Source organism: Rutidosis leptorrhynchoides, chromosome 1 (genome assembly GCF_046630445.1).
Source record: "Rutidosis leptorrhynchoides isolate AG116_Rl617_1_P2 chromosome 1, CSIRO_AGI_Rlap_v1, whole genome shotgun sequence".
Classification (NCBI taxonomy): Eukaryota; Viridiplantae; Streptophyta; class Magnoliopsida; order Asterales; family Asteraceae; genus Rutidosis; species Rutidosis leptorrhynchoides.
Window position 1 is genome coordinate 557,977,659 of NC_092333.1, and position 17,518 is coordinate 557,995,176.

Genomic DNA, 17,518 nt, shown 5'->3' on the forward strand with positions numbered 1-17,518 from the left:
ATGTGTGTTTTTTACACCTACTTTTCTTGAACTAAACTAAACCAAATTAACACACGCATGCAGGAAACTATTCATGATCAGTGCAGTGAATTATCTAGTAAGCACAAGTTCGTTACATCGAGAGCGGTCGCTCAGATTTTAATATACTAATAATTGTTCTAAAGTAAAAGGTTTGAAAGTTGATTGGAGTTTTAATTAAACTAAAATACGCAAATTAAGTAAACGAATAACAGTCATAGACGTAGTAGTGTTCACTATGATGGTTCACAATTGATGCAGATTGTTTTTTCAATTAAAGTTGATTAAATGTCTGAAAATAAGTCTTATGACCCTTCACAAAGTCTTAATCAATCAAATTTAATTAACTCACGTAGATTCCTTTAAGATATTAAACTATATTTGATTAAACTATTCAAACACAAATTATATTAAGCTCACATAAAATCTTACAAAAATAAATAAATAAATAACACATAATATAATAATAATAATAATAATAATATATTAATATTAATATTATCAAAAATATTAAATGTGATGAGATTGTCACTGTTTATGGTGACAGAATTGTAAATACCCCTAACTTTAGGGGTATTTTTGTAAAAACAAAAATTTTATTGATTTTTTTGTTACATTACTTTTATTTACTTCAATTTTTCTCTTACTTTTAAATTCTATTATTTTTTAAACGTTTATTAACCGATCGTTAACTGGCTTTTAAATGTTAACTAACCGATCGTTAACTGACTTTTAAATGTTAATTAACCGACCGTTAATAGAAAAACAATCCACAACGAAGTTAATTTTTTCTATAACTTTATTTTACTTCCTTTTCCTTTCCTTTTGAATTCCTTTACTTTTTTACTGTTTAGTTACCCGACTGTTTTTTTTAAACCTCAACTAATCGATCGTTAACGAAAACAAACCCACAACGAAGCGCATATTTTTTTTATCCCCGCTAATATTAGTATTTGACGACTTGACTGACTCTTAGAGCCTAAAGTAAATTTCAGACACGATTTAAAACTCATGAAAATTTGATTTTACCATTTTCATGGTCTCTTAATTTTATTTTTAATTCTATTTTATTTTTTAAATTTTTTTCCTACTTATTGGTCGGAGGTCCACTCGGAAGCAATCTCTATATTCGTCGAATAGAGAGAGAGAGATGACTTTTTCTACTTTTGAGTGTGTTTTCACTCTAGGTGGAGAAATGTCTTGTCTTTATTCTCGGATAACGGAAGTATTATGTACATCTAATCTCCTCATACACCACTTAGGTGGTATTGAGTTATGTTGTTGTAATATTAATATATTAATATTAATATTTGATATTTGATACATTAATTAATATAATACTGTTAACCACAAAATATGTATTATGTATGAACTAGTGTTTGCGGGGCGCGCGTTGCTGTGCCGTTTTGTAGGCATTTTTGGGCAATGTGATGGAGTCGTTGTTGGCGAAAGTTTAGGAAAATTTATAAGGAAAAAGAAGGAGAAAAAAAGTCTTTATCGTCTTGTTTTTTTGAAGAAAATTATGTTAAAAAAAACGGGTCAACGTCCTTATGCAGTCCTTTAGTAAAAATTTTAGGGGAGAATGAGAGGAACAATTTAAAAAAAAAATTAGCAGTAATTTAGTAAAAATTTTATGGAAGAATGAGAGGGACAATTTAAAAAAAAAATAAAAATATTTTTTTTTACTATAGATGAATAGTGCAGTACTCCTTGTGGGTACAACTTCCTTCTGCACAACGTACAAGTCATTAAAGCGCAAAATGTGTCGCTTCGATGAATAGTAAGTAAATAGTAACTAACTTTGGGAATTAGTATGTAGGTATAATATGAATATGAATACTAATAGTAAAGTAATATGATTAATACTTAGAGCTCGCGGTGTACGGTGGTCAGTTTCACCGTCGATGATGGACGCCGGCTAAATTTGGATACCGCCTCACCGTCAATTTCGAGGTTGTTTGCCACCGTCTCCCCTCCGACGATGGTTTCAACTTTTTTTTCTTTTTTCTTTTTTAATTTATTATATTATCCTATTTGTCCACAAATAAAATCGACACTAAAATAGACATCGAAATTGACACTGAACGACACCCCATTTTAATCAATTTCAAAGTCCATTTTTGACACTAAATAAACCTTGACAAAGGAACACGGACACCTCCTGCTGTTATAGTTTTAGTTATGACACACGATATTGCAAAATAATACGATCAATAAAAAGTCATCATTTTTACACTATATATGTTTTCATAACCCTTTCCATTCTTATTGGCAAGGCGAAAACAATTTACTCCAATATAATCATCCGGAAGATACAAACGGCGTGAAGGACATACCAATTTCAGCGATTAGGTCAGTACGCTAACTTTCCGGCTTCCTATTCTTCATCTCTTATTTTATTGTTGTTGTTGCTATAACTATTGATTCGATCTGATGATTAAGTTTTAATTAATTCGTTGCGGATCGTCTCTTTTTTTCTTCTTATCTAGATCTATTTAATTAAAATGGTGAGAGGATTGTTGAACAAGCTCGCAGCTAAATCGATCACCGTTGCCGGAAAATGGCAACAACAGCAGCTTCGTCGTCTCAACATCCATGAGTACCAGGTTGTAATCATTCTCCTTTAACCTTCAATTTTATCAGGTTTTATTGATTGTTATATTAAGCATGATTTGATTATTGTTTTATGCTTATGTATTTACAAAATATTTGGGAACATAGGTAAACCTAGATTTATAATTTTAATTCTTATTAGGTCAAACGCAGTTTGCAACATTAATATATAGGTGCTTTGTATTGCATGAGTAGTTTGGTTATGGCCTTTGTATGCTCTCTCTAGAGTCAATAATTACTATTAGGCCTGTAAGCGAACCGAATGTTCACCAAACATTTAACTGATCTATGAGAAGTTCGTTTATGTCGTTCCTTTTAGCAAAATGAACGAACACAAACATGATTTTTCGTTGTTTAGCTACATGAATGAAGACGAACATATAGTTCATTCAATTACATTGGTTAAGGTCTGTTTGTTTATAATATAGAACATGTAAACTATATAATTTGATGCAACTGCGATAAACTTCTTTTTTTTTATTTTATTTTGTTATCTGAAGTATCTTATATAATATACCTTAATTTCTTATTTTTTCTTTAATCTTATTCAAAATAGGGATACTTTTTTTATAAGTTTGACTTTGTACATTGATCTTGTGATACTACATTAATTTATATTTGCATTCATTTGCGTTCATTTATGTTCATGAACAAATATATTTTCTTAATGAACGAACATGAACAAGAAAATTTGTTCGTGTTCATTCATTTGTTGAATAAAACCTTAAGGAACGAAGACAAACAAACTCACTTTATGTTCTTGCGGTTCGTTTACAAGTCTAGTTACCGCGTTGTTAGTGTATGACATGAGTGTAGTTATATAATTTACATGCTATGAATTTTTTTTTTTTTGTCATTTATTCAATATTTCTTATGAAATCAGGGAGCGGAATTGATGAACAAGTTTGGCATTAATGTTCCCAAAGGTGTTGCTGTTTCTTCTGTTGAGGAAGTTAGAAAGGCCATACAGACAACATTTCCCAATGAAAAGGAAGTAGGTTTTGGCATAATCATCTGTCTATTAAACCTAGTGGCTAGAAAGATAAAAATGGAGCCTATTTTACCTAAATGGCTAAATGTTTTGAAACACATCTGTTCTCTAGCTCTCTACTTGGTTAGCTACCTGTCTATCGGTTTACTTAAGCAGCCTTGTTTTGTTTGGTACAGTTGGTGGTTAAGAGCCAGATCCTTGCTGGTGGACGTGGTCTAGGGAAGTTCACTAGTGGTCTTCAGGGTGGAGTTCACATTGTCAACATTGATCAGGTCGAAGAGATTGCTGGTATGATCTTCATTTTTTTCTTACCTTAATCAACGCGATGTGTTGGAAATAAAGTTGAAACACAACTTTTAATATGACGGTTAAAAGCTGGAAGTGTATGCCTGTTACTGTTTACCATTTTCATTATGCAGAAGATAAAGAAAAATATGTTGACTAGTGAAAGGCTATCAATCAATACATATTTGTTTTAATGATGTATAGATTACCACACCTTTTGATTTCTATTCTATTGTTCATGTAGGAAAGATGCTTGGGCAGACTCTCGTCACCAAACAAACAGGTCCCCAAGGCAAAGTTGTCAGCAAGGTTAGGAGTTTTATATATTCTTATTCATTTTAACTTCGGTGCGTGTTTTTGGAGAATCTTTTTTTTTTCTTGACAGTTATCTGCTCAAGTGCTGTAAGTACTTCATATGTACGTGTCAGATATACATGACGTGTTTTATAATTGTGCCGTTACAAGATCCCTTAAATATAGTTATAATCGGTCATAGTTTATTGGCATAAATTTTTGTGGCAATTGATTGATGCCCCGTGCCATCTGTTCTTAGTACTTAACTTCTGCACTGAAAGCAACTAATTACACAGGATGTCTAATCATTTGTAGCCTGAAAGTTAGGTATTTACTTATTGTGTTGACAATGTTTTGCTCTAATAAGTAGGCATATGTGTTTCGCTTTGTAGTATTAGTGTTCCAAAAAGCTTAAGAATGCAACTCATTTAGAAATTCCAAGTAATTTCTGGGTGGTCAGTTACTAGTTGACACGATGCAACAATCAAACATATGTGTGTTTTAAAGGTTATCGTTTTTGCATTATATTACGTTAACTCTGTGAGTCATCTCTAAGTTCCCTGTTTGCAAACTCTTAATGTCAATCAATAACGAATGAGTGAAAGTAAACTTTTTTTCGCATGTCTTTATTTAACTGATTGGCACTAAGGTCAATGTTATCAATCAATAAGGATCTTTGTGTAAATACTATTATCATCCTGTCATTGGTTGTATGCTGTGTTTGACATTGGGGATAATTGCATCTCAATTGAATACAAGCAAAACACACGAGGTCTTGTTATTGTGCATAGACTTAAAATTTCCATACTTATCATTTGTATGTATCAATAATGAGCTTACAGGAGTACAGTCACACACCATTTAACCTTGGTCAAGCCTGATACGGGGTTTTTCTATTTCAAGCTAAAAATATACGTCAAGCTGAATCAACTCTCTTGTTAGTTATCAACATGCATAAGATATACTTGAGCTAGCCTCTGCTACATTACAACTCTATATATTACTACATTACATGGCTAATGAGTTACTCCCATACTTTTTATTTTGACGTTATTGTGTACCCTCATTTTTGGTGCAGGTTTACTTATGTGAAAAGGTTTCACTAGTGAATGAAATGTACTTTGCAATCACTCTTGATCGTACCACTGCTGGTCCTGTAAGCTTCTTCTGCTTCTCCTTAAAAGAGCAATCGTACAATGATTTTGCAACAATATTTGCTCTTACTTGAGTAGTTACACATTTGTTATCATATTGTTAATGTTTCTGTTTATTCTCTCTCTCTCTCTCTCTCTCTCTCTCTCTCTCTCTCTCTCTCTCTCACACACACACACAAAAACACACACACACACACACAAAATGTGCATCTAACTGGGCTTTTGCCTCTTCAGCTTATCATTGCCTGTCGAGAGGGTGGAACCAGCATTGAAGACCTTGCAGAAAAATACCCTGACATGATAATAAAAGTAGGCCTTCTTTTGGCACACTGTTTTTTATTTCATTTTCTCTAAGATATTCCATGTTTTCTTATCATTTGTTTGATGTACCTACTTTTATTTAACCAATTTGACTTTTCACAGGTTCCTATTGATGTTTTCAAAGGAATTACAGATGAAGATGCTGCCAAAGTTGTAGATGGTCTTGCCCCTAAGGTAGCTGATAGAGCTGCTTCAATCGAACAGGTGAAGAAGTTGTATAACCTTTTCCGTGAATCCGATTGCACCCAGTTGGAGGTCAGCATTACTGATACACAAAAATTGTAGCTTTATTGTTTGTGCACAACTTTGTATATTGGTGTTAAGTTCAAACCTCCTCCTTCAGATCAACCCCATTGCAGAGACATCTGATAACAAGTTAGTAGCTGCTGATGCAAAGCTAAACTTTGATGACAATGCTGCTTACCGTCAAAAAGAGATATTTGCTCTTCGTGACCCAACACAAGAAGATCCTCGTGAGGTATAGCTATTCTATTGTGCTTCAAAGATGAAGTTTGCATCTTATGTTTTATAGTATTATGACATGGTAATCTCAAACGGAATTCGAGAATATGTGTGTGTGTGTGGGTGGGTGTTTGTGTGTGTATTTTGTTGTATACACGTCTGCAGTAAAATATGCTGTGGGGATTAGGGACTTTCAACTTGTTTGAATGTGACCCGTTTGAGATAAAACCAAACAAGTCAACCATATCATAAGTTATATGGATGAACGCTTCTGGACTAATAACAGTGAGTTGCAATTTATGTTTCATGTTTTTATTTAACAGGTTGCAGCTGCAAAAGCAGATCTAAATTATATTGGTCTGGATGGGGAGATTGGATGCATGGTGAATGGTGCTGGATTGGCAATGGCCACCATGGACATCATTAAGTTACATGGAGGTACGCCTGCCAATTTTCTGGATGTAGGTGGGAATGCTTCGGAAGGACAGGCGAGTACTTTTCTGGATCTAGAAAACAAATATATTATTAGACTTTTGAAATTTTATGTGGATACTATAATCCTGAATATAAAATATAAATATAAATGGAGCAGGTTGTTGAGGCTTTCAAGATCTTGACATCAGATGACAAAGTGAAAGCAATATTGGTGAACATTTTCGGAGGAATAATGAAGTGTGACGTGATAGCTAGTGGGATTGTTAATGCTGCTAAACATGTGAGTCTGCTATTATTTCGCTCAGTTGCATTCTTATTATATTTAATTAAACTATGTTATACTCTGTATCTGTTAAGCAGTGTAGATTTGCCTGATGGTAGGAGATTACTTTCAGTAGAATTAGACAGATGGATGGGTCAGGCAGAGGGCATTAAAATGGCCAGATCAGATTTGTTTGGGTGTCAAATTGGATCATGAAAATCATATCATTTCAAACGTATTTCAAATATTTAATGAAACTATTTAAATGGTTTTATAATTTGAAACTCACTTTGGACTTACCACCTTCAAGTTTTCTTGTAGTTTTAGCGGAACGATCTAACATTTTTAATGAAACTATTTAAATGGTTTCTATTGAGATAAAACGTAAGTCAATTAAAAACTCATTTATAGGTAAATGGGTTGAAATTGCCACCTTCAAGTTTTCTTATAGTTTTAGCGGAACGATCTAACATTTTTGTTGCTCACAGGTTTCACTGAAGGTACCAGTTGTAGTTCGTCTTGAAGGCACAAACGTTGATCAAGGAAAGAGGATCCTCAAGGTATATTTGATCTTTTTAAAAAGTTTCACACGGTTAAAAAAAACCATAGTTATTTGATATTCCTGGGAATTAAAACCGAATTTTACAATGTATTTACAGGAAAGTGGGATGACACTGATTACAGCAGAGGATCTTGATGATGCAGCAGAGAAAGCGGTTAAAGCACTTAAATCATAAAGAGCGCCATTTCTAGCGTTTTGATTCTTTTATGATGTGTTTAGATATTGTGCCCTGATCATGTGTAATCTCTGAATAGGGTTTCTTTTATCATTTTTCTGAAAATAAATACAGTAAGAATAGCAGTTGGAAGCGTTTTGATGTGCACTGAATTCTAAGTTTAAGGCTATTACAGCACTGAAATTATATTTTTGAGTTATTCCAACATCTGAATTCCAACAATTATATTATATCTTGTTTATAATTGTGCCTAAATCATCCAAACTGGTGTCATTAGACAAGAAAGGTATGCAAATTTTAAAGATGATAAACGTGTATGATATATAAGTACATCAAAAATATTTATAGCACACATGTTGTTTAATGCCTATTATTATTGTATCTATAGTTTCTATTAAAATACTACAATGATAATGTCATTATTAGGCTAATTCTTTTGTTAAGAAAATATCAAAAAAAAAGAAAGAAAAAATCTAAGCTCTCAAGGTGATGTCATTAATCTAATTATTAATGACTAATTAAATTAAATCTACTTATTTATTTATTTCATGTTTTTTGGGGAAAAAATTCACTCTCATTGATTATTAATTATTATTATATTATTATTCAAATTCAAATATGAGTTCTCTTTACGAGATTAATTACGTTATATATGTATACGAAATACACGTCTCAATAAAAGGTTCTAATGTAGGCTTTTATGACAAAGAAAATAGTAATTGTGATGAAAATTGAAAGATGATGGTGAAAGAATAAATGTAGTTCATTTATTCCCAATGTGTTAGTAAAAACAACGAGAAGTTTCTTAGTCGGAATCCGTTGGGTCATTAAACTAAATGACTTTAGCGTTTAAATTCACTTAATACCTAAAATATACCATTAAACTGTTTCGTTTAAACAAAGCCGTGGTTCCACGAGTCATTTCACTAGTACCAAGACAAGATGCTTTAAAACACTTGTACGGAAAAATAATACGGAGTAAATGTTTTGCTCCTTTACTAAAAGGAACAAGGTTAAATCCGATTTCTTTTTAATTTACAGAAACAAATTTGAAGGAAGATGGAGCTTCTCGTGGACTAAACTTGCATGAAACCGGATCCTGACCGGTTCCGGTCCTCGGAGTCACTTTTTTGGAATCGGTTTTTATCGGTTATGTACTGGAATTTTTTCGGACTAGTATTTTTACCGGATTCGATCTTTGCCGGTCATATTTTACCGGTTCGATTTTATAACGTTTGAACATCAATAATATAAACAATATAAATATAAGTTTTAACGCTTAAACAACTATAAAGAATATAACTATAACTTAATAGCGCTTACAACTATAAATAATATAAATAACAACATTCTTACTTGTACAATACAACTATACAAAATCTAATATATTTCGAGCTTCGACATGGTCATCACTCTAAAATGTATTAACGACTAAAGTATATCGAGCTTCGGCATTGCCATTCACCCGTTATACTTTAATCGTCGTGCCTTTGTCGTTCTAGATATCGTTCTTATTGTTCAAAGAGATCTTCTAAGTGTTGTCGCATTCGCGTTATATTTTCTTCAACGTCAAATGGATCAAATTCATCTTCTTCTGATTGGGTCTCGATATTTGACTAGGTTGTTGAAGGTGATTCCTGGATTGTTCTTCAACCATTATACAATCTTCAACTTCTTCGCCTAATGGACATTCTAATGATGTCGCATTTTGTATCCTACATTTCCTACCTACCTCGCCCAAATAATTTTTTCAAACAAACACATACTTTTACGACTTCGGGGGTAAGTCTTGATCTGCTATCCGATAAAACTCGACCGCTAAAAGATAAGGCAGATTCGAAAGCTACCATTTGGACGGATAATAAGTCATTAGCCATAGCGGCTAATATTGAATACGTGTCTTCTTTTAATTTCCACCAAGCCAAAATTTCAAAGTTGTGAAATTGTTCAGGAGTAATGTTTAGTGCATAGTTTCCAAGCTTATAGTTTTCCAACTCGCTTGTGAATGTCGATGTCCGTGTCCGTTTCGTAGCGTCTTCACGTAATTGGTTAAATAGGCTTATACTAAGGTATCGGGACCTTAAAGAAGACGATCCTGTCGCAAATTGATCAACAATTGAGTTTGCTAGTAGACCGTATTTTGTTGCATAAATTTTAAATAAATTTTCAAAAGTGGTATTAAATTCGTGTTTTGGTACTTATATAGGCGACAATTACATTCGGGACCATACGTATAATCCAAATTTGTATATATTGTTGACATTAAAAGTTCCACCCCATTAAAAATCTAAGCATCGGTGAAGTGCGGCCGCACAACAAAAAACCATGGGTAGTGCTTCAAAATATTTTACTAGTTTTTTTTTTTTTATATATATAGAAAAACCGTTTCTTTAAACATACGAGTATTTGAGTCTGTAAAATCATGAATTTGGTTAGTTGGTAAAATGTGGTGAACATCATTGATAGTGTAACGTTGTGAAGATGTTTCAACTGAATCAGAAGTGAAAGCGGAAGCAAAAGCTTGTGAGTTTTCCATTATAAGATTATTAAGTAGAGACTAGAGAGTAATTAAGAGTATTTAGAGAGAATGAGAGGTTTAGAGAGATATTCGAGTGTGTGTTGGTGTATTTTCAACCAAAACCAATACCATCTATATATACTACACTTTTGGGGTAAAAAAGGTCCAAAACTATTCAAGAAACTGCAAAAAAAACGACACCAAACGGCTAGTGTTTTTATAGGAATAACAAAAAACCCGGGTCTAAAAAAATCCGGTTTTAATCCGGATTAGAACCGGGGGAAAATCGGTGGTGATATAGCCGTTAGATCCTGTGGAACCGGTTCGGATCTTCGGATCCAGAACCGGTTTTGTCAGAACCTGACGGGATCCACTTTTCGGATGTTGGCCCTTTTTTCCCATCTCTATTGTGAACAGTGTGGTAAGTTGGGATAACATGATAGTTCAGAGCCGATAAAAACAACAGCATTTCAGCAACAAAAAAAAAACCTCTATGTTTGTTAACGAGATAACCAATTGACAGAAAATATAGACCTTGAACCTATGTTCAATGTATAAGCAATTGGTTTCGGCAATGTAATAATGCTCCTGATCCCATCTGAAAACCGATCTGACCTTCCATACCTCTCGGAAAGTCTGCTACAACAATCAAGGACTCGTCTTGATGACGAAAACTCACCTTGATTATGCAGGTTTGACCATTGTTCAAAGAACTTTGACTTGTCGACAACTGGTACTGATTTTGTAAACTCGTCCCTTTGTTCTTTGAATATTGACCTGTAACAAAGATGGGAATAGAAGTAGCATTTTACATAATCTTACAGTTGTAACATCTGTTGTTCACCCTATTTTAGTGTGATTTAAGATCGATAAATCAGTATTACGGAGTATTATTTATTACAGGAAAATTGTATATCCAGGGGGATATTTAATGTGAAGAATGGTTGAAGGAAGGTGCAGAAAAATCTTCCTCTACCTCGTCATCTTTGCATCGCTTGAGAACATAAAGCTGACCACGCAAGTGTATAATCTGCAATGCATAAACATATTTTTTCAGATATTACTGTTTAATAACAGGCAATCGGGCCATGATGCACCAGAACACACACACACACACACACATACACATAATACACTAGATGTTTTGTACCTCTTCTTGAAGCAGTGTGGGAAGATTGTCTGTGCATACAAGGGTATCGATTTCCTGCAACAGACTAGCGTCTTTGATACCGGACCAGGTTTGTGGCGGCAATGCGAGTAAAAGTGTTGTGAGGACATCATTACTAGTCGGGTGCATTCCAATGCAGTTTGTTAATAAACCAGAGCTGGACGTACTTGAACTTTGGGGAGATGAAGGAACCAACATATCGACATGTTGTTCACCAATGCCATTAGTGACTGTCCCAGAAACTACTGTCACAGGCATGTCTCCATCGGCTTTTATACAATGTACACGTGTTTCCCCACAGCAAAACCCGTTAGGGGATTCGCTACTTCCTTTTAGAAACCCTGCTCCCTGGCAACATACACTAGCTGCAATATCCGTCAAACTGGTTTGTTCACCCAAACACTGTGGGCCTTGGCACCCTGATTTCTCACTGATGAGAAAATCAGTGACATGCTTGTATAGATGAGTGTCTTGTACCTGTTTCAAAATATCCCCCTACATCGAAACACCATAAAATTGTAACATGAGATCCATAACACGTTATGCACAGATAGTAAATTACACTCTACCTGAACGGGTTGATTTATGTTAAACAAATCTAACTGGTCATACATGCTGTCATCTTTAAATCAATTTGTTATAAGAAAAACACACTTTTTCTAGTCATATATAGATATTTAGATATTAGTTAAAATAGGACTACAAACAAAAGAAGTGTTTGTGGGTCCTCCTAGCCTGATCAACCCGTTTTGACCCCGTTATCTAACCCGTATATTTCCACCTCGAGAAATAAGATACCTTGATAGAAAGCCTTTCTTGTTCTTCTGGGCTTAATGTTTGATTGCCGTCCTCTGTTCTTCTAACTTCTGCAACCCACTTGATAAATTCAAGAAATTCTGATGGACGAGAATTGAAAACGACAGAGAGAACATCCTTCACATTGTGCACATTTTTAACACTTAATAACATTGGAACATCTGCTACTAAGTAGTGGGCAATATTAGTCCAACTCTCATGCTTACAACTCTGCAGTAATTATCAACGTACAAGATCGGAAAATGTTCAAGATTACACTAATAACCTCCAATTCATGCATAATGTATATGGCAGCATCATTAATGTGAAAAACAAATCTAAAAACAGGCCAAATTTTAAACACATATGCTTAAAGCATGAACGTACCAGAGTATAAAGTAATGCTGGTGGCCGTTGAGGCCTGGATATTAGCATGAAACTGAAATATAGGAATAACAAAATCAATAAAAGGATCAAACTGAAACTATTTACTTTCATACTAGAGGAAGTTATCCAACCATCACAAATACATAAGCATATAAAGTTTTGTACATGAAAGAACAGTCACCAAGTTAAACACAAAAGGAGCAATTCAGTTTACAAAAACAAAGAAACAAAGAAAATAACCATGGATCACGTAGACTCGTTTATACTACACATACAAACAGAAAAGAAGGAAAAAAAAAAAAAACACATGCAGCGAAGCATTTTCTAACCGAAAGGCAAGTATTCCAAGCTGCTAATGGTCAACAACTAACATCTCATGCGTATTTAACTTGATGTCAACAATAAAAAAATGTAGCATCTACTGTCACAACGATTCTATATATCTTACATTCTAAAAATTTCAAGAAAAAACCTTTGAGAAGTAACAATTTGAAAAGGAGTTAACGAAAATTTACCCTCTGAGAAATCCACTAGCATCATCTACGGTATCCATGGCTTCCCAAAGTAATTTAAGTGGGACCCAGTGAGGAGGGTATTTAAAACGTGCGACATCTAAAATTAAAGCCATGTCTGTTCCAGCATGATAACCACCGATAGGTGAAAAGTGGCCACTACCAGTCTGCAACAGAAAAATAGCATAAAAAATAATAAAACACTTGCATTCAATCACAAATCGCATTAGTTAGGCCAAATTTAGTTTGATAGATATCTAATCACCAATTAACGTATACGCTAAAATTAGTGTTAAAATGAAACAAACATCCACAGATAGATAAAGAGATCACATGCCTGTTTAAAAGTTGCTCTGTTATATGACGAGATCACATGACAATCATCAGATGAAGCACATGCAATAACATGCTTGCGGAATTCATCAATATTACTATGATTTGTACGATAAGCTTCAACTTTTGCTCCGGCACAATGAGCCAAGCACACGACCTTCCCAAAGGAAATGCCCTTGGCTTTAACCTGTTCCAAAGACTCGCAACAGTCCAGCATAGATTCATCAAACCACCTCCATGGACCTGCATTTGGTTAATAGCTTATAACATCATGATGTTGACAACTGCTTGCATGAAAGTGCAGGTGCTTCGGTAACAATTACAGAGTCTTTATGTTTAACTTAGCATTGACTGACCAGATAACACCACAATGGATGTAAGGTATCACATTCTGTTACTTGTAAATCTGCAGATAACAGATTAAAATAGATATACCTTTCCATTTTCTACCAGGATCAATAGACAGTGCATTCAAGACCATGGCTAGGGTAGCTAATCCACAATAGGCAGGTTCCGATTGTGTCTGAAAGTAGGATATCAACTTAAAGAAACCTTCCATGGTTCCACCTTGAACGGCTTCCATGAACAATTGCTGCAAATTCATCATGATCAGCTTGACATCAAACCTACTGGTATATCTTAATATACAACAACAACAACAAAACCCAATACCACATGAGTGGTGTAGGGGGAGGTGAGATGTAGACAATCCTTCCCATATCCGAGAATAAAAAAAGTCATTTCTCCACTCAGAGTGAAACACTCTCAAAAGTAGAGAAAGTCATCCCTCTTTCTATTCGACGGATAAAGAGATTGCTTCCGAATGGACCTCCGGCCAATAAGTAGGAAATTTTTTAAAAAAAAAAAAGTAAAATAAAATTGAGACGCCATGAAAATGGTAGAATCAAATTTCCATGGGTTTTAAATCCTGCATGCAATTCAATTTAGGCTCTAAACGGCAGTGAAGACGCCAATAAATCGACGCTTGCCGTTGACTCAAAAATAGAGCCGTTGGTATATCTTAATATATACTCACAAAACAGGGGATCAGTCGCTATAATTCCATCTCTATAGTTATAATATTTCATCCTTTTACCACTCAATTGAATCTATTAGATCACGATCATGACACACAGTAGAAACCCTAACCCTACATTTCTATCAGTGTAACAAAATCCATAAATCAATTTCATAAACAGAAATACTACAACAAAAAAGAAGATTAAAAGCGATAAATGAGTTAATTGCAGATTACAGATATAATTACAATTGGTGGTGAAAATCCCTAATTTGAAAGTGAACATGGTAATAGGCTCTAGTACCTTCCCTTGATAAGAAGCGAAATCAATAGCAGGAGGAGATGGAAGAACTCTTCTGTATATACTTGCCATCGCAGCCATTATTTTATTTTATCATAAATATAACAACGATTATTGTTATGATTATTGGGAGTGTTTGTAGCTAGGGTTCGTTACGGAACCGCGGAAGCAAATGGTTTGAAAAAAGAGGAAGTTGCGTTGAGAAGACGAAATAGGATTGGTAATGGTGGGGCCGAATATAGGGTTCCATGCACGAATCGAATTTTATCATGTAATTCAGTCCCACCTTTTTAGACCATGCCAGCTCAAAGCTGCTTTCTACGAAGACGCGAAAAAGACAAATTTACTTGATCTATCTATCTATTAATCTATCTATCTAGATTCTATTAAAATTCTAAAATAATGACATTATAAATATAAATTTTTTTCTTTATTAAAAAAAATCAGAAAAAAGAAAAAAATCTAAATAACTTAAGTGACATCATTAATCATTTATTTTATAATTTATAATTAAAAATATAATCTTTACAATTATATTAGTTTCATTCGGTGGATACGTTTTTTTCCAAATCAAAATAACCCTAGAAAAGACCCCTCAACGGCCAGACTATAGACGTCCTCAGCAGCCAGGCGATTTCATCCAGATCAAGGTTGCAGAAATCGGTTCTCGGAGAGTTCTCGGTAGGGCCTCCAAAACGAGAACTCGGAGAGTTATCGGTGGTTGACTTTCTTTGACTTTTGAGATTTTACCGAGTTTTTCCGAGATTTGACCGATTTTTCCGAGATTTGACCGATTTTTCCGAGATTTGACCGATTTTTCCGAGATTTGACCGATTTTTGGTCGTTGACCGATTTTTTGGCCGATTCCAAAACGAGTTCTCGACAGGGAGGTCAAACCGATTTCTCCCCGAGAAATCGGCCGAGTTTTCCGATTTTTGCAACACTGATCCAGATACAAGGATACATCTCTGCTCTTCATCTCCCTCTGCTCTTAATCATCTATCATTTGTATCAATAGATTTGTTGTGATTCAATTTTGTTCTAATAGTATTAATCATAAATATGTAATTGGGCGTTTTTTCCACCCAAAATTTCAAAATCTCATCTTTATCGTTTATGTATTTACAGATGCATAGATATCTTCATCTTTACCGTTTCCTTGATTTCTTTTCACTTCATTGGCTATAAAGGTTTGCAACTGCTTCCAATGTTTTGGTTACTTTTTTGCTATGAGTCTTTGTTTCTTGCATTTTATCTTTTATATGAACAGGTCATATGAAAACTAAATTTTGATATTATTGTGTTTGATAGATGAACAGGTCATGTGAACAGGTCATCTTTTGATATTTTGATTAAAATTATTGCATGATTATTATTGATTTATGCTGATTTGGATTAATACAACATAAAAGTGACTTAACTTTTTATATTTTTATTTTGAAATTGATTATATTTGTTGTCATATATTATGAGGTATCACCAAAGAGTAAAGATTCTTGTTGAACTGAGAACAATTTTGAAGAGTTAGTAGCATTGATGATAATTACAGTTCGTTTTATATATATATATATATATATATATATATATATATATATATATATATATATATATATATATATATATATATATATATATATATATATATAATCAAGAGGAAAGTAACCAATCGGGGAGAAGCGGGGGGAAGCAAAAAATTTTTTTTTTTGTTTTTTGAAAAAACTTTGTTCACGAACATTATAGATGGGATGAAAATATGAACATTTAATAAAGACACTTTGTGATAAATGTTGTAACGACCCTGAATTTTCCAACGTATAATTATTAATATTTATTAATACTTGCGCTTTATTAAATGTATTTTTATACATTTACTTGTTATCGTAATTGACTTTACATGGCCCGACTTGTCTTTGTAACACGCGTACATTTCACGAATAATATTTCGAATATTATTTACGTTCACGATTAATTATTATTAATCATTTTTAATTAACTAATGTAACTAGTTAATTACTTGGGCTTTATTTATTTAATTGTTACATACTTGGACTTGGGCCTTTATTAATGGATTTGGACTTGGAAGCCCACCCTACCTTCTTAATGGACTAAGTAAGCCCCCTTTTAAGCTAGTGTTTTATTAATGATAAACTTAGATTAATTAAGTTAATGATGAAGAGACTTGTCACAAGCATGCTTGCACCAAGCTCCCATGCAACTTAACTTTAATCCATTTCTAGCTTTCACCACCTCCCAACATAAGAAAGTGAGCCATTGACCTTCCCCTTTAAGCCCATGGCCGACGGTTTTGGGAGCTTGGGAGGGGAGTTCCATTTTCAAATTTTGTTACTTATTTACTTGTATCTTATTTCATTTTTCACACACACTTACTTACACTTTCATTTCTCCAAGCTTTTCTCTCTAGTTTGTAAGTAAACAAACTTTATTTTCTCCTTTCTTTTTCTCTTAAAAACCGAAACATACATCATCATCATCAATTTACTTCTTACTTGTTTTGTTACTTAATTATTGTTTGTTGTTGTTAAAGATCAAACTTCCTAGTTTGCATCTCCATGAATCTTGCTTTCTTCAATCTTTTGTTTGATGAAGAACCAAGAACAAGAACCTAAACTTGTTAGTTTATGGTTCTACATTTAAATGTTTTCAAGATTTAAAGTTCATAAGTTTCATAAACATACTTGTGTTCATGTTTTGTAGACTTAAATCCTAAGATCCAAACTTTGATTTGAATCTTCCTAAGTATAAAACAAACATGAACATAATACTTGTACTTTAGTTTAATTCTTTCTTTTGTAAGTACTTTAAAGTTGTGATGTAGTTAATTTGGTCAAGTATTACTAGTTAATCTTGATCTCATATTTCTTGAAACTAAAAGTTAACTTTGTAAGTTCAAGAA

General features: G+C 33.6%; 2 protein-coding genes across 4 annotated transcripts; one reads left to right on the top strand and one right to left on the bottom strand.

Moving 5' to 3' along the window:
- The first annotated feature begins 2,232 nt into the window (after positions 1 to 2,232).
- Positions 2,233 to 7,779, top strand: LOC139880553 (succinate--CoA ligase [ADP-forming] subunit beta, mitochondrial). The gene is made up of 13 exons (XM_071865486.1): positions 2,233 to 2,370; positions 2,508 to 2,624; positions 3,515 to 3,625; positions 3,799 to 3,910; positions 4,152 to 4,216; positions 5,280 to 5,357; positions 5,590 to 5,664; positions 5,779 to 5,931; positions 6,020 to 6,154; positions 6,462 to 6,626; positions 6,731 to 6,853; positions 7,324 to 7,395; positions 7,495 to 7,779. The coding sequence occupies exons 2-13, from the start codon at positions 2,523 to 2,525 to the stop codon at positions 7,570 to 7,572; spliced, it is 1,269 nt and encodes a 422-aa protein (XP_071721587.1). The 5' UTR covers positions 2,233 to 2,370; positions 2,508 to 2,522; the 3' UTR covers positions 7,573 to 7,779.
- Positions 7,780 to 10,310: 2,531 nt separating this feature from the next.
- LOC139880569 (glutathione gamma-glutamylcysteinyltransferase 1) lies at positions 10,311 to 14,880 on the bottom strand. Of its 3 annotated transcripts, none has more exons than XM_071865489.1 (9): positions 14,608 to 14,880; positions 13,721 to 13,877; positions 13,290 to 13,528; positions 12,956 to 13,119; positions 12,441 to 12,492; positions 12,057 to 12,284; positions 11,241 to 11,753; positions 11,057 to 11,120; positions 10,311 to 10,856 (listed from the first exon to the last, which is right to left on the bottom strand). In XM_071865489.1, exons 1-9 carry the CDS (start codon positions 14,683 to 14,685, stop codon positions 10,591 to 10,593), a joined length of 1,761 nt encoding a protein of 586 aa, XP_071721590.1. In that variant the 5' UTR covers positions 14,686 to 14,880; the 3' UTR covers positions 10,311 to 10,590. The 3 variants fall into 3 exon arrangements, with proteins under 3 accessions (XP_071721590.1, XP_071721588.1, XP_071721589.1); XM_071865487.1 differs by having other exon boundaries at positions 10,659 to 10,867; positions 11,067 to 11,120; XM_071865488.1 differs by having other exon boundaries at positions 10,729 to 10,867; positions 10,992 to 11,120.
- Positions 14,881 to 17,518: the final 2,638 nt, after the last annotated feature.